Source organism: Pantherophis guttatus, chromosome 6 (genome assembly GCF_059756535.1).
Source record: "Pantherophis guttatus breed Tessera chromosome 6, ASM5975653v1, whole genome shotgun sequence".
In the NCBI taxonomy this organism is placed as follows: Eukaryota; Metazoa; Chordata; class Lepidosauria; order Squamata; family Colubridae; genus Pantherophis; species Pantherophis guttatus.
In genome coordinates, this window is record NC_142068.1 from 47,717,462 (window position 1) to 47,740,205 (window position 22,744).

The 22,744-nt window shown below is 40.5% G+C and overlaps 1 protein-coding gene across 2 annotated transcripts in view; it reads right to left on the reverse strand.

The window, feature by feature from the left end:
- Nucleotides 1-315: 315 nt before the first annotated feature.
- Nucleotides 316-22,744, reverse strand: part of ARL3 (ARF like GTPase 3) — a 31,942-nt gene continuing 9,513 nt past the window's right edge. For both annotated transcript variants that reach the window (XM_034439976.2, XM_034439981.3), the window contains exons 3-6: nucleotides 22,071-22,187; nucleotides 9,310-9,360; nucleotides 7,807-7,992; nucleotides 316-1,531 (exon numbers count right to left, since the gene is read on the reverse strand). In XM_034439976.2, coding sequence (XP_034295867.2) covers nucleotides 1,484-1,531; nucleotides 7,807-7,992; nucleotides 9,310-9,360; nucleotides 22,071-22,187 — 402 coding nt within the window. In that variant the 3' untranslated portion in view covers nucleotides 316-1,483. The remainder of the gene's footprint in view (nucleotides 1,532-7,806; nucleotides 7,993-9,309; nucleotides 9,361-22,070; nucleotides 22,188-22,744) is intronic.

Here is a 22,744-nt window from a genome sequence, read left to right on the forward strand (position 1 = left end):
TACCCCATCCCACCCAAAAAAGAGTAAGGTATGAGCAAGGATCACAAGATAGTGATTGGATAAAGAATATTTGAAAGAAGCTAGAGCTGTCCGGTTCCTCAGTAGATATGCCCACAGTTTGAGGATTAGTAAAACAGTCTGACTTCCTTCAGGAACAAAAGGGAACATTTCAATTTCCATATTTTTCAGTCTTACAATCTGATTATATTCTGCAAGTGATCTCTTGCACAAAAGAGTAGCCCCATGAAATGATTTGGACAAATTTAGCAAATAACTTAAGAGGCAAGAAGCATTAACCTGCAGCATATACTGGTATTGTGGCAGCACATTAAGGTTTATTAAATCATGTGTCTTTCTGGGGAATGTATTTAGAATATTATTGATTCTTTATGGTTCTCTTCTCTTGCTCTTCATTTTGATGCAACAACGTTCTCATGGCCAAAGATAAATCTTTGACAAATTTCAATATTTCAGATATCTAGACAATGACTTCCTGCAGAGTTAGCAATATTAAATGTAAATGAGAATGGCAGGAAACTATACTAACTCACAAAAAATACATACAAGTCATGACTCTTTAAAATGGACAAAAACTTTCACTTCACATTTTTCTACTGCTTGTATTACCAGAGATAAATTCATTGACTTTATAGATCTTAGGTATACTAAATCAAATTTTGCATCAAAGCCGTTCAGAATATGACAAAGCCTATTGTTACTAGCTTCTTGTATAAGATTTTGAGCTCTGAGTTACTTTCACTATTTTAAAAAAATCTTATTTTCAAGGACTAATACAATGCAATAAGCTTGAACATTCAAGAACTCTTAGTGAAACCTGACGTTTGGGGAAAGTTTAGGCCAAATATAAATGTAATAACAACCACCACATGTTGTTTTATTTAATTAAATTATGGCATCCTGCTTCGCCATTCCAACTGCTAAGAAAGTGAGTTTTATACATGTCTTTATGAAGAAAAGACAGGCCCTTGGGCATATGGCCAAATGAGTGTAAGCAATGTACTAAGGTATGTATCATTTTAAAATTGAAGCATTTGCATGAACAAAAGATCACTTTATTGGATAATGAGAAAAGTTTTGAACTGGACCAGAGGAGAATCTTGAATGATTTCAGAATGGATGTGGCCACTGATATATATTGCTATAATAATCCGACCTCTATGGAGCTCATCAGAAGTTTCTATGTCAGACAGCAATCCATTCCTATTTTCATTGCTAGTATGAACAATAGGGAGACCCTTAATACTATTTACTTTTTTAAAAGAATGAAAGAAAGATTTGCATGAGGATGGGGATGGTACTAGTCAACAGATAAAGTTCCTATAGAAGCAGTAGGCTTAGCTACGGTTACCAGTCTGAACAGCTGTAGCTGCAGGCAGATGGAACAATATTTGGTCAGACACTAGCAGCTGGCTAGCATGTTTGGCTCTTGCTGTTTCTCTAGTTCCAGGCAACTCAGCTTGACTTACTTCTTCTTTGCATTGACATTTCTGCAGACCCAGTTCATGCCATCCTTTAAAGACAATAGAAAAAGAACATAAGGTTAGCCAGATCCTGATTATTTTTGTCTTAGATTGGTTTGCAAAAGCACTTGCCCAGTCTTCTCTTGGTTCCCTCTCCTACAGGTAGTCCTTGACTTATGACCACAATTGTACATTGACCACACCAACTTACTTCCCCACCCCACCCCCATCTCAATAAAATTGTTAACCAAGCATTAAGGATATTTAAACAAACACCCACCCCAATCCAAGCAATTCCAGGCTTGGCCCTTCCAAATCCTGAGCCTCAGTAAAGTAAGGCACTGCCTGCAACCCACCACCCCCACACTTATCTCCCCACCCCCCATCTTTGCTCTTTAAATGCCCTGCAGCCTGCCTAGTAGTATGCCAAGCAGCCCCAGAACTGGTTCTGGGGCTGCTTGCCATGTCCTGGGAAGCCTCAGGCGTACCAGCCCACACCAACAGCAAGTGCTATCAAGCATTCATTTGCCCAGCTGCCTTCTCTCCCAATTCCCTGCTATGACTTTTCTCTTCTTGTGCCCAACTGCCACAGCCAAAGCAGAAGCCCCTTGCTGACATTTTTGCAGACCCAGCTTCTCCAGCGAACATTTCCTACACATGTCTCCGAGTGCTCTTTTTGTAAAGCTCACTGTCCTTAGAATGCTGCACTGTGTCCGTAAAGCTGCACTGCCTTCAGAACACTACGCTGTTGGTAAGCTGCGGTGCCTTCAGCAGCTTTTCGAAAGCAGTGCAGCTTTATGAAGACAATGCAGTTTTACAAAGACTGTACAGTGTTCCAAAGGCTTAGGGACACACATGTAGAGAACATTTGCCAAAGAAGCTGGATCAAAAAAGAATGCAGCAGTGAAGAGAAGCCACTCAGGAAGTGGCCGTACTGTCCTTATATTATGCAAGCATCAGTGATCTTTGACTGTTGTCAAAATGAGAAATAGAACTTTTGTTTAATATTTCTGGTATCAGGACCAATATATACTATAAATATAAGTACAACAGTAAGGAATGCATCTTGCAGTACAAGCTATTGTTGCAATAAGCTGCAGAAGCAGTAGAGGCACTTCGGTGTCTTCTAGTTGCGAATGCTCCTCCAAAACTCCAACTCTAATGATCATAGATTCAATGAGCAACGATTCAATCAGAACAAGTATATTTCTTGGGGAAGACGGGGAGTATTTGAAATTCTTATCAGATAAGCACTCATTTAAACATAGGTCTGACAACAGCACTGTTTCAAGAAGATTAGAAAACATTAAAGTGGCGTTAGCAACTTATGCAAGAAACATAAAACCATACCAACATCATCTAGACACTTTATACCTGACTTACAAGCAAAGGTATAATTCTTAAAAAGGCTGAAAATTTGCTATCAAAGACTCACTAGAACGCAAGAAAAAAAGATACATTTTCTCAATATATTTTTTATGCTTCTCTATATAATTAAAATCATGACTTATGCACTGGCGCTAATAATGTTTTGTGTTGATTCTTGATTGTTTATGTAAGATCCCAAGTGGCCATATTACTTCCTTATTACCAATTTCCAGCCAAATATTTAGTTTTTGAGGTAGGTAAACTTCCATCTAGTTTGGGAATGCTCAAAGGGTTGCAAAGAATGTTGCGGACCATGTTTGGCTCATTCATATTTATATAATAAAATACTCTAACCTAGAAAATGGGCATATTTGGCTTTTGAACTGTCCTTTCTAAAATGAACCAAACAACATGGTTTAAAAATACTGCCTGAATACATATAGTTTTATAATAAAGAATATATACAGTTTTATAATAAATCAGTACAAATATTTGTACTGATTAGTACATCTTGTGATGTGGATGAAAACCCCTTGAGAAAGTTTTAATGTCAGAATTCCTTGCACATTCACATTTTCAATTCCATTTTATAAATCCTCACTATATATTACAAACATCAGCATGAATTAAACTGATCCTTATTCTGAAGTATTAGGGAGATCCAGATAGTTTGATTGTGTATCTCTCTAGTTGACCTCCTTAAATGGGAAGTACAAAATCTGTTTACAGTAAAAGTCTCTGACTTTAGGAAACATGATTGGTGTAATGAAAGCTATTTTCTCAGCTATGACAAAGGTTTCTCTTCACTGACACTCCAAAGCATCTTGATTAGAACTTTTCATTGGGTAATCAATGAAAATAAATCAACTTTTTCAAAAGGGTATCAGTACACAATCACAGCAGATTCCAATTGTAATTAATATTTTTAGTTAAGGAAACTCATTTTAAATAATTCAATTCTCTAAATGTGTATAATTTATTCATCACAATATAATCTCAATCATCTTGAAGTCTATAAGCTTTCTGAATTTACACATTATAGTATCACTTAGAAAACTAACTAACCTGACCTCCTAATCACTACATTTGCTACAGTATTTATTCTTTTTTCATATTATACCTTAGGGCTATGACAAAGTTTCCCTATTAATGTATTATCCATACTCTTCAGTTCCCTACCCCTGACCCCCAAATCAGCTCTTAACTTCCTGGATACATCCCCTCTCCCATATGACATATGTACTATCCTATCCCATCAACTTCTATATATGGAATCTTTGGGCACTTTCTTAATGTCATGAGTCAGGAGTAAAATATCTAACGGCTCACTTGTACAAATTACAAGTTCGCAAGAAGTTAAGTTCCCTAAGCCCAGTCTGATTTATTTCATAGGTAAACGAATTCAAGATTGCAACACATTTTTGTCTGAGAAGATAGAACTTCAGTTCTTGATACTAAAATCTGATTATAAATTATTAATTGTAAAAGAAAAAATACTGAGGACATGCCAGAATCTCTTTATAATCAGAACTACAGAAAAGTGTCAGTAATTCCAGAGGGGCATATTTCCAAGAAAAAGAGTAAATGACTGTAACTTAAGTAAATGGAAATATTTTTTCCCCAAAAGATTTACACAACAATATACATTCTCAGCCTGATTGCAACACTAGGCCGGTGTCATGCCGTAGATATAGATCAGTGGTGGGTTTCTACTGGTTTGCCCCGGTTCTTGTGACCCGGTAGTGGCGGTGGTGGGAGGCTCTGCCCACCCACCCTGACGTCATCACGGACACTCTGTGCCTGCGCAGAAGGTGCTGCGCATGTGCAGAGGTGCTGCGCACAAGCGAAGCACAGTTCTGAACCGGTAGCGAAGGTAAGTGGAACCCACTACTGGTATAGATGTCAGCCCTTCAAGTGGATCAGATTAGGAATCCAATGCCATATAAACCAATACTATTTTTATAGTAAAGCTATAGTAACAGAATCTTGCAAATCTGAATGCACTTCCCCACTCTCTCCCTTTATTTTTGTGAGAGGGATTTGTGTGTAATTCCTACTGTTACATTCCTGCCCAGGACTCAGGATTCTTTTATCTGTTTATAGATATGAAATAAGAATAGGAAGAAGAGGTGTTCTTTGTATTTTTAGAGAAAATGATAGGGTACTGTGTAAATGAAATTGATTTCTTGTTTAAAGTTTATATACCTATATAAAACTATACATATTTCTGATAGCTCTTAATGGACTTTTGCTGATTAAGAATGAATGATGAGGCTTTATTATTTGTTAACAGATAAAAAGATGAGATATAGAATGAAGAGATTTTTGGCTGAAATGTTAGGGAACATGTTACGTTACTGAAATTGTTTGTACTTTTCTTGATCAAAGAGGAAGTTTTTGAGTGAGTGAAAGAAGGATGATCACACCTAGGTTAATTCTGAAGGAAGAAAATGCTCTAAATTTATATGCAGTTATATGAGAAGCAAATGGTTTTTATATTTAGTCAAATTCCTGTGGGGGAGAAGGCTTAGCTGGGAAGGAAGTAATTCTGCTGACTTATCTTTCTATGAAACTATTTTTAAGCTGCACTGAAAGAAATATCAATATATTTTTACAGTTCACAAATGAAATATTTCAAAAGGCTAGAAATTAAACCTAAAATTAATTTTTCATCTAGTTTTTCTTCAAAAAAATATTTTTACGAGCTTTTAGTATCACTATTCCTGGGTTAAAAGATTGTACAGTAGCTGAATTTTAAGTTTGCTTTAAAATCTAATAAAATATCTTCCATTCCACCAGCCAGATCATCTACAACAGTTTTCTTAGTGACCATTTGGCACTGAAAAAAGTGATTTATGATGGTTTTTCATAATCATCTTATGATTGTTGCAGCACCCCCATGGTCACATCATCAAAATTCAGACGTTTGGCAACTGACTCATATTTATGACAGTTGCAGTGTCCTGGGGTCACGTGATCACCTTCTGACAAGGAAGTCAATGGGAAAGCCAGAGTCACTTAACAACCGTGTTACTAACTTAACAACTGTGGCAAGAAGAGTCATAAAATGGAGCAAAAAGAACTGCCTCACTTAGCAACAGAAATTTTGGGCTCAATTGTGGTTGTAAGACAAGGAGTACCTACATACATAGATATATTATTTCAAATTTTACAGTTTGATATCATAAAATGTGATACACACAAGAAATGTGGGCAAATATATATATGCTAAGTTAGAACATTTGGTAGCATTACATCTGCATAGGGCATGTAAGATACATTGGCACCAAAAGAATAATATGTCTGCCCTTGGCATGTAGCTTTGATAAAGGCAAAATGCTATGTTGCTTATCTGTCTCAAAGATCTATTCATCGGGCATTTTTGATACAAAAGGGAGTATTTTTTCAGATAAATCAAGCATTTTAAATTAGAAATAAAATATTCCAATATTCTAGAAGACATAATGAACAAATGTATTTCCTGTTTAAATTAACTTTGATTTTGGCCTCTGCTAGGTAAAAGATTTATTCACCATATGTTTTCACTGGATCACTTGTTGAAGCTCATATTGTGGATGATGGGAAATGTTTGGAAACTGAGAAAACAAATGCCAAATGAATGTAGCGATATTTATATAAATGATTCATAACTTGGAAAGTGACAAATGTACAAAATACTAGGAATTGGGGACAGAAAACTGTTTATAATGAAGTGAGGCAACAGTCATCTTTTTAACGTTGTTTAGCAGAGAAAACCTGGCCTCAACAATAACAATTCTGTGATTTTTGTCCTGTGACATTATCAAGCATAAATATTAAGATTTATTTTGAGGAACAACCACTCAGCAGATTCAAGATAAGATGAACAGAAACCTGATCTATACAAGTATGTCTTCCTAGGAATAAACTTTGTTGATTATATTAGGATTTAGTTTGATCAAACATGCATAGAGTTAGAATATTATCCTTCATCTTATACCTATTTAATTCTTCAGTTTATGTTGAAATTATGTTTAATAGAACCATAATGATTCATAATACATTAAAACAGGGATCAGCAACCCCTGGTCCATGGACCAGCATTGGGCCGTGCAATGCCCGGGATGGATGGGGATTTCTGCCATGCTGCTGGACTGAAGAAAAAGGAAGGTATAGAAAAGGAATGGAAATTGGAATAAGTAAAAGTACTTCCCCAATATCCCAATGGTTTTCTGTTTGTTAATGAATATGTTATGCATATTAATGGAGCTCTAATCGTCAGCTTTTGAAATTGCCTGGTTGTTATGGTCCAGAGTGCATCCCATTATGACTGAATTCTGAAAAGTAACTGAGAAAAAATGGAGCTTCATCTTGCATTTTATATTCCTTTCCAACACATTTTTACTAAGCCCTATTGTCATCAATCTTATTCTTGAACTCTTTGGTGACTCTGCCTAATGTAGTAATGCACAAACATAAACACATATCCTTTTAATAGGCCCAAACCAGGATTCTATGTAGAGGGACCACTCACAAATACAGAATGATACATACATACTTACACTGTACATAAATTTACACAATATAATATGTAAAAGCTTATTAAATAATTATTTGTGGCAAAAAGAAATGGCTAAATAAAAACTAGCACAATAAACATATTATCCTTAAAACTAAATTGGAATATAGAATATGTTGTTAAAGGAAGTAAATAATTATGTGAGAACAATCAAACAAGAATTTGATTTGGGGTGAGATTATTGAAGCAAAAATATGAATTAGTGTGTGATTTGCAGTGGAGAAATCCATCATATATAGAACCTCCCGCTTGCCAAGTGAGTTAAAAAATTACGTTTCTCTATTATGCATTTGGTTCGTAGCTTTCACTAAAAACACAAGAATGCAAAATAAGAGGAATGCCTATCTCTTTCAGATCAGTAGAAAAGCCATTTTGCCAAAATAAACATTGTCTCCTCACCGACACGCCCTCTCCTGTCAGGGCTGAACAAGACTGAATCTGCCAGACTCGATCCCGGATTGTGTGCAAGTTCAGACCCTCTGCAATCTCTGCAGCAGGGGCTGCCGTCAGTAAATCTTGTTTGTTTGCAAATATGAGTACTGGAACGCCACTTAGCTTTTCTTCATCCACCAGCTCTGCTAGTTCCTGAAATCATAAAGACATGTGCAGATTTTTTTATAAAATGAACACGATTTTTTTTTCCTTAAACAATTCTGGAGAAATATTATAACATAATACTTTATTGTAGCATTATAGATGCTAGAATATAGAGTCCAGGTATGTAACACAAGCAAGCACTAACACCACAATCTAAAATAAGTTTTTCTAAATTAGTAAAGATTAATTGCCTTCAAGGCAACAACAATGGATTGCCCTAGCACTAGACTAGCACTTATGGAACAGCCAAAGTAATATATACAAGCATACTTACAAGCTGAATTTGCCTGTATAGTGGAACAGCTCTTAAAAACAATTCATTTTAGCCTACAAATAGTTCAAATTCTGCAATCCTAAATATAAATTTTAAAGTTTGATCCACTTTATTCATCTCTAATATATGGGTCGTTAATACATCTTTTAAAAAATGTAATCTTCATAAGGCAGTTTTGATTACTAAAAGGAATACTGAACATTCCTGGTCTTTGGGTATTAACTGAATTTCGTTGTATGGGTATACTGTGTATACACGTACAATGACAATAAAATTATTATTATTATTATTATTATTATTATTATTATTATTATTATTATTATTATGTATACTGGGCTCATGCACTAATTATTTATGTACTCATTAAATGAGTACATTGAAGATTAAATACAAACTGATCCTGCATATATCATTCTAAACTAAATTCACTGTAAGATGATCTTAAAAACACTCCTAAAATTAAAATAATTGTCATTTTTTACTGTGAGGGATAGGAACTTATGATACAGCGTACTCAAATTTTACGTTTTCTGTTAATGGCATAAAAAAGGGAAATAAATGGAATGCAAAATGATAATTAGCATTTCAAAGAGGAGCATACACTTTGGGTAGTTGGATCCAGCTGGAAAAGTGTTATAATTATCAAAGGATAATAGCCTAATACTTCAAATCAATGCTCGATATAACATGGAGACCTTACATAATTCAATTGATGTGATCACTGTATCATAAATCAGAATTTACCAATCACTGCATTAAATTATCAGGAAAATCTTCATATTTTAAAGATGGTACAACAGAGTCTATATAATTCAGATCTGAGTGCAAAAAATAAAAATTATTTGGGTCAAACTTGTGAAAATTGAAAGGGGACTTTAAAAAATAATTTCCCTGTTTTCAGCTAATTACCAACTTTGACAGAAAGCTGCAACTTAAATGAAACTCCATTTTTATTACTGTAAGTTCCACCTCAAAATCTGAAAAAAATCATCGTGCTATATCTCTATTTTCAAAAGCTGTGACATACTTACTTGACCAGTTTCTTCAAATCTTTTTCTATCAGCACTATCAATGACATATATCTAGAAAGCAAATAAGGAAAACAGGCTTAAAAATTCAAAAAAAAACAAAAAACAGTACGATGCCATTTCACAGACAGTATATCTGTAATAACAAGTTTTTGCAATAATAATCTCTCAAAAGTTAAGTAATTAATGCCTGTTGAAATTAATGGAACTTGAAATAGGGCAAAAAATCAGTCCAGGATAAAATTGTCAGCCCTTTTTAAAGTATTTTATAACACTTTTTTCAGCTGTGAGAAGTATCTGAAAAAGCACAGAATTCTCAGAGTGAAAGACTGTAGCTTGGCAATATTAGGTATAGGGAGAAAAAATATACAGGGTTTTGCTTAATAAGTGATAATTTACCAATGTACCTGTAATCACAAGTTGTGATTACTGGTACCTCACAACCCATTCTTTTTGCACCTTGGCTTCTGGCCTCCTTTACTTTTTTTGCCTCTCTGAATAACTGGGCCTTGGGGGGTAAGAAAAAATGAGTGCATAAACCTCTGACTCCTGGTGTATATGACTGCAATCTAGTAGAATTGAGCCCCTATTTTAACCACCGCAAAGCATTTAAATGAATCTTTCCAATTGTAAGTTAGGATCTCAAGACAGACTATTACAAACAATCATGTCTTAAGATGAGAGATAAATGAGAGCCTATACACCCACATCTTCCTGGTATAAAAATAGGAGCACTACATTCTGGTTTTTTTCAGATTGGGAAACTACAGTTACTAATTTAAGAACAAATCAGAATTCATAGTTTAGGATTCTGGCTTTCTCTAAAGCTATAAAGTGCTTTGTCCCAGTTCAAAGTTAAAAGAAGGGAGGAAGATGATGATGATGGGAATGGTTATGATGAACTGAATGAAGACTAGTATATTTAAGACTGTTATGTATGAAAAAGCAAATGGCTTGAGTTTGTGGACAGTTTCATTCAAATGTTGGTTATTGTCCAAACTAAGCTAATATAATCCTTTGAAATGTATCCTGGACATCAAGCTTGACAATTTTGTCATTCTAGGATGTTTAGTAGTTGCATAACTGGTCATGGGAGCAATTTATATACATCATCCCAAAGACAACATTTATAATAATGACATGCTTTTATAGTCCTGATGAAACATTGGATTAAGCTTCAAGAGACAGCTATGTTTGCAGAACCACTCACAAGATCCCTGGAGCATCTGACTGTCTCTAGGACTTCTGATCTAAGCTTAACTTATGAGAAGAACCTCACTAGAACTTGAGAAGGCAGACTTAATGCCAACATCACAATGAACAGCATTGCATCAAGCAGAATACGTATACATTATCAAGTCCCTACTTCCATATCTAGAAGGTGCCAAGCAGCTGCAGGTGTACGTCTGAATATGCAATCATTCAAATATACACACCTTTATTTGTGCATAGCTTCCAAATAGCACAGGTGTGGGAGACTGAAGTATCTCCCATTCAAACACACCTGCGTGTTTATGAATGTGCAATCACTTCATGTGTTAAAAATATTCTTGGAGGGGCCTCTCACTTGCGCAATCTTCTTCAACTCTGAGCCAAAACAGACTTCTTAGCTAGCATGCTGTCTGTTTACAAAAATTCCTTCAAGGCAAACCAAACTATCATAATGTAGCCCCTAATCCAGCTTTCCCTTTACTATAATAGTGGGTTAAAATGGAATAGCACAAGAAACTATACCTTTGGATTTAAAATCTCAATATGAAGGATGTTTGGATAAATTGTTTTTTAAAGAAAATTGTTATGTGTAAAAACTGATTTTATATGAATTTTCTCACTGTGTTTGTGTGTGAGCAATGTCAGTTTTCTTTTTGAACTTCTTAGATTGAAGGAATTTAAAGTAACACATTTCTTTGCTTCATAATAGCTGTAAAAAATCAATACCTAATTAAAATCTTTATAGGATAATTAAACTTGCCAAGATACAATATATATTGTTAATCACATGCTATTTTGTCCACATAGAATCTTAGCATCTATTACTCAAGTTACAGCCATACTTTACTTGAATAGATCATTTATGAATCACCCAACTATTGGATGGGAATATATTCATTTCATTGCTGCTAATTTACCAAAAAGTAACATCCTAAATGTAAAGATAAACTTGTACGGAATCTACATAACATCAGCAATCAATTTCTTTTGTGATCTAGAAAGTCTTTCTGTGAAATCAAAAAATTCTTCAGGCAGCTTTCTTCAGCATTAATGCTAATACCAAGTTGAAAACTTTTATTCATCAAAAAACTGTCTCCATTTTTACATCTATTTTATATTTAGTTGTTTGGACTATCCCAACTGCTCTTCTTTTGTACATGTTTGAATATTTTAATCAATGGCTTCCTTTTTCCAATCAATTTTGATATATTTAATTGAAAATAGTATAAATATCAGCAATTATTCTAAAATTTACCTTCACTATGGTTCAAAAATCCAACTAATTGAAATGATGCAATATTACAGCTCCAGACTGAGGCTGTTAGTCACTGCTCCACTAACAGCCCTTTTGGTTATAAACTCCCTACAGCAAAATATTACCTCTAAGTTGAAACCAATGGGCAAGGATACAAGCATTAATATTCCCAAGGGGGATGGGAGCAGATCAACAACACAAGAATAAATTCTGCTACAATCAGGCTGGTACTGCCAGCAAAACTCTAATATTGGCAAACTGCTGCTAGCAGAAATTACAAAGTAGAGGGCAGCAACTCATTTATCTACTCCATTTCTCATATGATTTCAGGCAATCTAGAGTCCATGGATTTACATTTGACAACCTTGCTGCCGCTAGAATATTCAGCCTGTATTTTTAGCATTACATTTTCCAGAGAGGTAGTTAGGTTTGTTGGCTATAATTGGAATCAACTCCCCCTGGGGCTCCGGTTGGCCCCTGACCTTCGCACTTTCCACCGCGAATTAAAAACATGGCTGTTCAAATTGCCCAGCATGGACTGATGGGATTTGGATTATTTTAATATGTTTAACATGTGTTTAATATGTATTTTAACATGTTTTATCTGGTTTGATTTTAATTGTTGTGAGCCGCCCTGAGTCCTATGGAGATAGGGCGGCATACAAATCAAATAAACAACAACAACAACAACAACAATAATAATAATTAAAATATGTGACTCAAGGAATTTAAAAACCTGTATATTTATTACAGTAAAGCCTTTATTGTTATACTTGATTTCATCAGATGAATAAAGCTTTATTCTGAGTGAAGATTGTACAAATATTAGTATCTGGAAGGAATAATAAAGAGTATATCTGAGAAAAATAAAAATCAGGACATGCCAATAATGGTACTTACCTCTTAAAAATGATGATTAAAAAAACAATGTTTGGCTGTGATATCAGATATGCTTGCCTTGGTGAAGGATCGTTGGTCTTACCTGATACGTTCCTTCTCGTTGAGTGGAGACAGCAGCCAGTGTGGGTAGTGCCCATCCAATCAGCTTGAAGGACTGAGCCTGTCAATTTTTCTTAGTCCCGCCCTGTTGCCGGGCATGCCCAGTTTTGGCGAAGACTGGAAGACAGACTCGGTGTGTGGGACAAAGGAAACAAGACAGAAATGCAGAAAGGTGTTTTAGTCCAGCGTGCAGAAAAAAAGGGAAGGGTCTGGCTGCTGTCTCCACTCAACGAGAAGGAACGTATCAGGTAAGACCAACGATCCTTCTCCATTGAGAGTGGAGACAGCAGCCAGCGTGGGACATACCCAAGTTCACTGTCCCGATGATAGGGGGGGATCACGCTGGACCGCATTGTTCTCTCCGGCAACAACTCTTTGCAGAACTCGGCGACCAAACGAGGCTTCGGCTGACGCAAACTGGTCGAGTTTGTAGTGTCTGATGAAGGGGCTAGGAGAAGACCACGTGGCAGCCCTACAAATTTCCAGCAACGAAGCCTGCGTCGCCCAAGCTGCCGTCGTAGCTGCGCTGCGGGTGGAGTGAGCTGTCAATCCTGAAGGTCGCGGAAGGGATCGAACATCATAGGCTGTGGCGATAGTCTGGCGAATCCAACGACCGATGGTTGAAGACGAGACCTTACTGCCTTGAGAAGTAGGTAAGAAGGATACAAAGAGAGACTCCGAACGACGGAAGGGAGCCGTCCTCTTCAGGTAAACCCGCAGTGCCCGTCGGACATCAAGGGAGTGCCAACGACGCTCCCGAGGGTGAGTAGGCCGGGGGCAGAAATTAGGCAGGATAAGCTCCTGAGCATGGTGGAACACGGAGTTGATCTTTGGCACGAAGGTCGGGTCCAAACGGAGCACCACCCGGTCTGTGTGGAAAACGCAAAGATCCGGACGAGTAGACAAGGCGGCGAGCTCAGAAATGCGGCGAGCCGAAGTAATGGCCACCAGGAAGGCAACCTTGCAGGTGAGAAGTCTGAGGCTGGTAGTCTGAAGAGGCTCGTATGGAGGACTCGTAAGCGATTGTAAGACCAGAGGGAGGTCCCAGGTAGGGTAGCAATGCAGAACAGGAGGGCACAAGTTCTTTGCTCCCCGAAGGAACCGACGGATCAAAGGGTGTTGAGCGAGAGACGACAAGGAGCCGCAGGTGAGTACTGAAGATAAGGCTGCAATGTGTCTGCGGAGAGTGTTAGGGGAGAGACCTTGGGAAAGGCCCTTCTGCAAAAACATCAGAATATGTATAATAGACGGTTGTAGAGGCATGACACCGACTTGATTACACCAGTTACAGAAACTCCTCCAGGTGGCAGAGTAAATGCGTTCTGTAGAAGGTCGTCGGGAGGATAATAAGGTATGTACAACATCTGCCGGGACTTGAACCTCCCTTAAAGTGCACCGCTCAATCTCCAAGCGGTCAGATTGAGCCAGGCCGGGTCTGGGTGCTTCAGAGCGCCCTGCGAGAGCATATTGTCCGAGAGAGGAATGCACCACGAGGGGGTCACCGATAGGGACACGAGGTCTGCAAACCAGGGTCTCCGAGGCCAATGAGGTGCAACAAGGATCACTTCCGCTCGCTCGGATAGAATCTTGCGGATGACCCTGGGAAGGAGGGCCGTCGGAGGAAATGCATACAGAAGGCCCGACGGCCATGGAGTTCGAAGAGCATCGACACCGGCCGCTCGAGGATGTGGGTACCGAGAAAGGAACAGCGGAAGTTGAGCATTCTCGTGAGTTGCGAACAGGTCGATTACTGGACGGCCGAAGCGAAGAGACAGCTCCTGGAAGAGGAGTGGAAGGAGATGCCATTCCGCATTGTCTATCCGCTGGCGACTCAACCAGTCCGCTTGAACATTCTGTACCCCGGATATGTGTTCTGCCCGAAGGGAACACAGGTGGCGCTCTGACCATACACCCAACGTGACTGCCAGAGTCAGAAGAGACTTCGATCTGGTGCCCCCCAGTTTGTTCAAATGAGCCTTTGCTGCGACGTTGTCCGTGAGGACGAGGACGTGGGCTCCGGAGACCAGGTGACGGAATGACCTTAGAGCGAGAAAAACCGCCTTCAATTCCAGCCAATTGATGGGATGACGAGCTTCCGAGGTTGTCCAAGTTCCTTGAGCCAGTTGACCTTGACAATGGGCCCCCCAACCCAGGAGACTGGCATCTGTCGTCACCACTACCCTCGAGGGTTCGAGGAAGTAACACCCCGCCGATAGAGCAGGGGAGCGCCACCACCGGAGGGATCGTCATACCGCCGGAGGAAGTGGGATCGGCTTCAATGAAGTGCCTCTGCCAGCCTTCTGCAAAGGTAAGAGAAACCATTGGAGTTCCCTGGCATGGAGTTGAGCCCAGGGAACAATAGCTATCGCAGATATCATCTTACCTAAGAGTTGAGATAAGACATAGGGGGAAACCACCCGACTCCCTTCAACCTGGTAAATTAACTGCCTCAGACTAGCTTGCCTATCGGGAGAAAGAAAAACTTTGCCCTGAAGGGAGTCAATCAGGGCACCCAAGTGTACTAATCTAGTGGAGGGGGAAAGGTGGCTCTTCTCCAAGTTAACAGAGAAGCCGTGAGCCGCTAGTGTCTCAACCGTCAGGCGAATATCCAGGGCAGCCTGTTGCACAGAAGGGGACAACAGAAGGATATCATCTAAATAACACATGAGGCGGACTGAACAGAGACGGAGTCGAGCCGCCAAGGCAGCCAGCACCTTCATGAAAGTGCGAGGGGCAGAAGATAGGCCAAATGGTAGGGCCCTATATTGGTAGTGAGATCCGTTATAACAAAATCTCAAAAACTGTCTATGGGATGGGAGGATAGGAATATGAAGGTAAGCCTCTGTTAGGTCAATGGAAGAGAGGAGATCGCCCCTCCGCACACCGTCTAGAATAGACTTCAAAGATTGCATTTTGAATCTTCGATACACAACGTATCTGTTTAAACGTTTGAGGTCCAGGATAGGACGCCACCCCCCCGAGGATTTGGGGACCAGAAACACCCTTGAATAGAAACCCGATCCTTCCTGACCTGGAGGTACAGGTTGAATTGCCCTGATAGATAGAAGATGCTGAACCGAAGAATCCATGAGGGATCTCCTGGCAGGATTACGAGAAATCGGGCAGCAAACAAAGGTGCGAGGGGGGGGCAATAAACTCAATGGCCAACCCAGATCTTAAGGTGGCGTGGACCCACTTGTCCGAAGTGGATTCTTCCCAGACAGTGGCAAAGAGACCCAATCTACCACCAATGGGAGGATTCAAAGGGCAATCAGCGACGGCGACGGACGAAACAACCTCCTCCCCCTCGAAAGGGCCGCTTGAAATTAAAGGAGCGCCCTCTAAATGATCTATCGGAAGAACCCCGCTGTCTGCTGAAAGACCCGTCTCTCCTAAATGTGGGAAAGGGAGAAGAAGAGGAGGACCCCCCATCCGCACCTCGAGAGAAGGAGCGAGAAGGATAAGGTGAGAAGCGGGGCGCTCCTCTCCGGAAAGCAGCAGCTAAAACCTTCTTTTTGTCCCTGGTTTCTGTAAGGAAAGGCTCTAAAGCATCTCCGAAGAGTTTCGTGCCCTTGAAGGGCACCGAAGCCAAACGCCACTTGTGTCTGGCATCCGCCTGCCAGTGACGGAGATACAGCAGACGACGAGCCGTGACCGCTGAAGCCAAAGATTTAGCGGAGAACCTGGCAGCATTCAGAGTAGAATCGGCTGAAAATTGCACGGCAGCCACAATTTTATTCAGGTCTTGTCTGATACGAGCATCTCCTGGAGCTAGCTTGTCTTGCAATTGACGCAACCACAGCAAAGTTGTCCGATTGAAGAAGGATGCTGTGGTGGTTGCTTTAATCGCCCAGGAAGAACTTTGAAAGGCCTTTTGAAGAACCTGATCCGATCTGCGTTCATCAGGGCGGAGCCCTTTGTCCGGCTCGCCTGGAACATTGGAGTTAGGAAGAAGAGCTGCCACTGGAGCATCTACCGAAGGGATTTGAAGAAGAGCTTCAAGGTCCGAGGATACTTGAAAGTTCCTTTTGTCGTTAGACGAAGGGAGGGGAGCAGAAGCTGGGGACTCCCACTGTCGCTTCACTACATCCAGAAAGAGAGGAGGAGTAGGAACGGATGTTATAGGTCTAGCTGGTTCCGCGAACATCGGGTCCAACGATGCAGAGGAAGAAGAAGGGGGTACAGGATCAGCGTTTGGAGAGGATAAACGAGCCGTATTGACAGCCTTGAACAGCAACGATTTGAATAAGGCCTGAGGAAAGAGACCTGTGAAAGCAGGCTGATCTGGAGGAAGATTCTCATCTTCTGACAGGTCAGAATCAGGATCTCCTTCATCGATCAAGACTGAAGGATGATTGAAGTGAGATGACGTAGGGGAGGCGGATCGAACTGAATGTGAACATCCTTCGTCACCGTGGTCTGCTGAAAAGGGAGAGGTCTCTCTGACCGATCCATGTTGACTGAAGAGGCCCGAACGGGTGGCCAAGGACCGTTGAACCGCCGCCTCAATCATTTGTTGCAGCTGATCTGGAGGGACGACTGAATTCAAGGAAGAGACAGGTACAGGATCAGAAGAAGGAGCCTCCGGTACCGTTGCTGGATCAGGGACTGGCTGTTGAGAAGCTGAGTCAGGGCCCCACAAATCTTCCTCGGAAATAGTCACTGGACAATCTTGGAGAGAGAGCTGGTCAGGAGTAGGAGAATGAGGTAAGGGGACTGTGGGTGGATTAGAAGGAACAGATGGTTGAAGAGTGGGAGGAGGCAACTGGGCGCAGGCCTTGTCACATAATCTGGTCAAAACTTTGTCTCTACGTTGTTCCACTTTAGAAGAAGAAGAAGACAAACCACGTGTGGAAGATTTGTGATGGGAACGTGACAGTTGAGAAGTCCTGGAATGTGACCTGGAATTTTCCCTGGCAGATTGCTGGGTAACAGACGTGGAATCTGATTGGCCAACTTCACCTGCACTGGCCTTCCGGCCGTGCTTAGACTTTGAAAGGGCCTTAGGCATGGTAACAATTGGAAGTAAGACCCCCCACACACCAGATTGTGACTCAATAATCAGACTTTAAAGTAGTAAAGGGAGCGAGAGGAACTCCACGGAATACAGTCTCGAATAATTTGCCACTCAATAGTTACCCTCAAGGCCAAACAAATCAAGGTGGGAGCGAAAAACTCCACGAACTGAGAGGAGTGGTGGCAATGGTGGGGGGGGGGGGAGAGGCCCCTGAAACGTTACTGTAGGCGAGGAAACAATCAAACAAAAAATCAGACAAATTAAGGTCACAGACTTGCGACCGTTATAATTCAAGCACACAGGTGGGGGCGCGAAGCTCCACTAAAATTTTAATGGTGGCCAGCGTCTAAACAAACAGATGTTGCATCAGATCAAGGGGGCGTGAAGCTCCACTGTGATCAATGAGAGGAGCCTCCAGAATAAGGCCACTGCAGAATAGGAAGAGGGGAGGGGGGCGCGAAGCTCCTCAGCTGCGGTCACGCAGCCAGCATCAGCAAATTAGCATAGATTAGCCACGAAGTAATTAGCCAGGCCGCATTTACCGGTAAGAAACCCAGTGGAGGGGGCGCGAAGCTCCTCAAGAGAGTCACTCAGCCCACCACACTTTGCCTTGAATTTAACAGCGGGATGCGAGCGGCCGCAAATGAGAGCGTTTCGGCAAGCTGTTTATGTATTGCTCTCCCCCAACGGCGGCAAAGTTTGTAATTCAAAATGGCGGGCGCCGGTCTGGGAAGCCTCCCGAAATGCCGATATTGCAGGATGCGAAAGTGAAAGTAACGAGGGGCGAGGGGAGCGCAATGGAAGGGCTTGTCCCCCGAAGATCAAATGTTCCCAAGCCCTCCCTTGAGGAAATCGAGGGCAAGGAGTCCCCACGCCCCTGGAAGAGCCAGGAGAAATCCCTCTTAACGGAGATCACTTCCTGATTCAAAACTCACAAACACGATGTCGGGACAGTCCAAGTCAGCCAGAGAAGCAGTCAGTGTCCAAATCGAATAGCTAGAGCACAGTCAAAACAGTCCAAGATCAATTTTTCCGAAAAACCCAATAGGAAGGAAATAAAGGGAGAATTTTAGCCAGAGAGAAGTCCCACACACCAGTCAGCGCTGAAGGACTGAGCCAAAAACTGGGCATGCCCGGCAACAGGGCGGGACTAAGAAAAATTGACAGGCTCAGTCCTTCAAGCTGATTGGATGGGCACTACCCACGCTGGCTGCTGTCTCCACTCTCAATGGAGAATTGATCTACACATACAGTTTAAAAACAACTTTTTTTGCCCATTATTATATGATATTGTAATTAGACATTTTCACCTGAACCCAGATGAAAGCATGGCTTACTTTATATTACCATATTCAGCCACAATTATATGTAATGCATGAATCTGGATCTGTGGCTCTCCTAGTACCCACAGGAGGCACTTTCCACTGAACAAAGAAATGGGTTAGTAGAAGGATGTGAAATCAAGCTATCTCAGGAATACCATTTCCACTAGTCTAGCTTTCATGTCACCATCACTAAGAAATTACTTGAAATCAAAGAGGGCATTACGAAAGATTCAGTTGTCTCTGATTTGGGGACAGTGGCACCAGCCCCAGTTGGCAACTTAATTTTATTATGAAAATAATAAAGTTATTTAAAATAAAATAATGAAAAAAGATCAGAAAGCAGCAAGTTGGCTTGAGCATCTGGCCATAGAAAGAATAGTGTTGAAATGGTTTACTTGATTTATGGGATTACTGGCAGGTTAGTCCACTATTAATGCTGAATTAAATTCAGTCTTCCTTTTATGAATATGGCATTTGTCTATGTTTATTCCATGGTAACAGAACACAATCTCTTAATTGCAGCTGAACTAAGCATAAACTAGTTTCGCTACTCCCTTTGTTAGACTCTTAACATCTATCGTCTGATCTCACTGGATTTCCCCACCCCTCCCCACTGAATTATCAGAGAATTCTGTTTGTGCTGCTGCTGCTGTTTTACAAAAGAAAAATGTTCACCTCACTCTGACACTGATATACCTGTATTAACTGGAATGTCTCTGCAGCAACATATTGTCCTGATAAGATCTGAACCATTCTTGGAAGTTTATGAGCTCTCCATTCAGGCCTCCTTTTCACCAGGGTACAGAGTTGATTTGGTTTTATAACTGGCAAACTTCTCTGCATTACTCTCCATTCTTGCTTAGAAATTTTTGTTCGTAGAAAGTCTGACTTTAAACTTTCTAGAGTAGCTATAGATTGCTATTGTTACCCTTTGTTACAAATCCCCATAAGTCAAACTTATGGTAATTTGTAACAAAGAAATGTTCTGGTAGTTTTCTGCTTTTCTGGTTCCAGGTAGTCCTCTTTAACAACCATTCACTAAAGTACAGTTTGAAATAACAACTGCCTTAGAAAGGGTGTTTATGACTTGTAAAGTTCTTCTGATCAATGCAAAATACTGAATCCCCCTTCCCCTTCCCCCTCTCAGTCACATGATCGTGATCTGGGTGTTTGGCAACTTGTTTGCACCTACAATTGGTTGCCAAGTGCCCTGCAATCATGTGATCATTTGTGATCTTCTCTGCCAGCTTCCCCAGAAAGTCACTGGGGAAGCTGGCAGGGAAGATTGAAAGCTGCTGTCATTTGCCGAGAGGACTCATCTCTCTGGGAGCTGGCTGAACGAACTTCCTGTCAAAAGATTTCAGCTCCGTGCAAGCAGATACACAGCTGAAATCTATCTCTCCATGCCTATGCAGCACCTGCGGAACTGTGAGGAAAATCTGATTTTTAGCTCTGTAACTGCTGCCAAAATCCAAGCAGACATGTGTCTGAAATTCTTCTCTTCCTGAAACTCTGTCCCGGTAGAGCTGCAGGAAGCATCATATCTGCAGAGCTGCAAACCGCTCTATGCCTGTGGAGTTGCAGGGAGAAACGATTTTTAGCTCCATGTCTGCTTGGATTTTGGCTGCTGAAATCCAAATAGGCAAGGGGCTGAAATCCTTCTCTCCCACAGTTCTGCAGGCACAGAACTGCAGGGAGCCCCATGCCTGCAGAGCTACTGGGAGTTTCATGTCTATGGAGCTGCAGGGAGAGAAAGATTATTAGTTCTATCCCTGCTTGGATTTTTGCTGCCAGTAAAGATAAATGGGTTGCTTTGCACACAGTGGTGTGACAGGGAGCAAGCAGAGCAAGCTAAGGCCTCCCAGGCCTGGCAGGCAGTAGGCAGAGGCCTCCTGGGCCTGGTGGGGCAGGGAGCAGTCCAAGATGTCCTGAGCAATAGCAGCCTTGCATCCCATTTCCACAACTGGAAGATCCAGGATTGCAATCACCGAGTGAAGCACAGTCACACGAAATCTCGCTTAACAATGGCTTCACTCAACAACCGAGATGCTGGTCCCAATTGTGGTTGTTAAGTGAGGACTACCTGTATGTTTTCTATAATAAATACATACAGTAGGTGGTCTCTTCCTCACTGGATATTACTTTGCGCATTATGCATGTTTTATGCAGTAGTGAATCAATGAGCAACTTTGTAACTGATGGTAACTTCTCCTCTTAATATTCAGGAAGATATGGACTATCTGCCAGGTCCCAAGAATAATATGGGCTGTCTGCCACACCAACTTTGGATTCTCCTGCTATTCTGGTTCTGTGAATATTTAGTTTTCTATCTAAATTAAGTACTACTGGATTTTTATAGCAAGATATTAGGAATGCCACATAAGGCAAGAAACTATTTCTTGGCCTCAATTTGTCATCTGTATGTTGCCTTATTTTAAAGAGCTGTTGTCACAAACATTACCATAATACCATAATTAACACAAATCTGAGAACATTGAGTGAGTGGCATGTGGTGGTGGTGGTGGAAGGAAGTTCCCAAATGTGATGTGAAAAAGGTACCAAAATGGGAACAGCTCCTTAAAATGTTCCTTCCCTACATGAAATTCAGTTGTCTATTGGAAATATTTCATCTCTGTTTTACATAGCATTCAAGAAAAAATATGGGTATGAATGAAAAGATTCCACATCGTAACTCGATTCATTCTTTTCAATCAGAAATATCACATAATTTCAAACAAAGCAATATCAAATGAAACTATCAGGTAGCACATGGCTGAGTTAAAGTAGTTAAAAATAAAAAGGTTTTAAAGATTTCATAAATTGACATATGCATACTTGCTTTGCAAAATGCACCTCCTGTCTACTACAAAATAAATGAAGGTATTTAGTAGCAACATATCTTAAATTTAAAGTCTCTGTGTTATTTAATATACCATACAATGTATCCAATGCTTACCAGGATATCAGTGTTCTCAAAATAATTTCTCCAATATGGCCTGATTTTCCTTTGTCCACCAATATCCCACACATTCAACTTGAAACCTTGGGCTTGCACACTTTTAATGTTAAAACCCTATAATAAATAAAGTTAAAAAAAAAACATGAGTGGATACAGTACATGGCTATAGTTTCATTGGCTCACAGCTTATATATCGCAACCCTGGAAAATGTAACAAGATAAAACCTGTATTGCTATTCAGATGAATTGACTGTAGGCAAGGTGAAGGATATAGTAGTAGCCTTGCCCGAGTCGGGATCTATTTATGTCACAGTTAAAAATATATATGTGGCAGCTTATAACAAGAAAGGAGGGGCACACCGGGAAGTCAAAGAATAAGCAAATAAGGGGAAAACAAAATGCCTCTGTTCTGAAAGCCAAACCCAATGGGCAGGTTAATCAGAAGCAAAACCCTGTACATGACTTCATGTAAGAAGAGTAGAAGCACCAGCTAAATTTCTGAAAGACCCATTTCATTAATTAAAGCTCCAACTGAAAGGGTGTGCAACTAGAAAAACGAGAAGTGGTGCAGACTGGCCACAAGCTGCGGCGCAATACAAGGGATGGGTTTTAAGTGTGGAATCGGAATGGGTTTTGCTTTGAGGCATGGGAGGATTTCATCAGCAACTGCT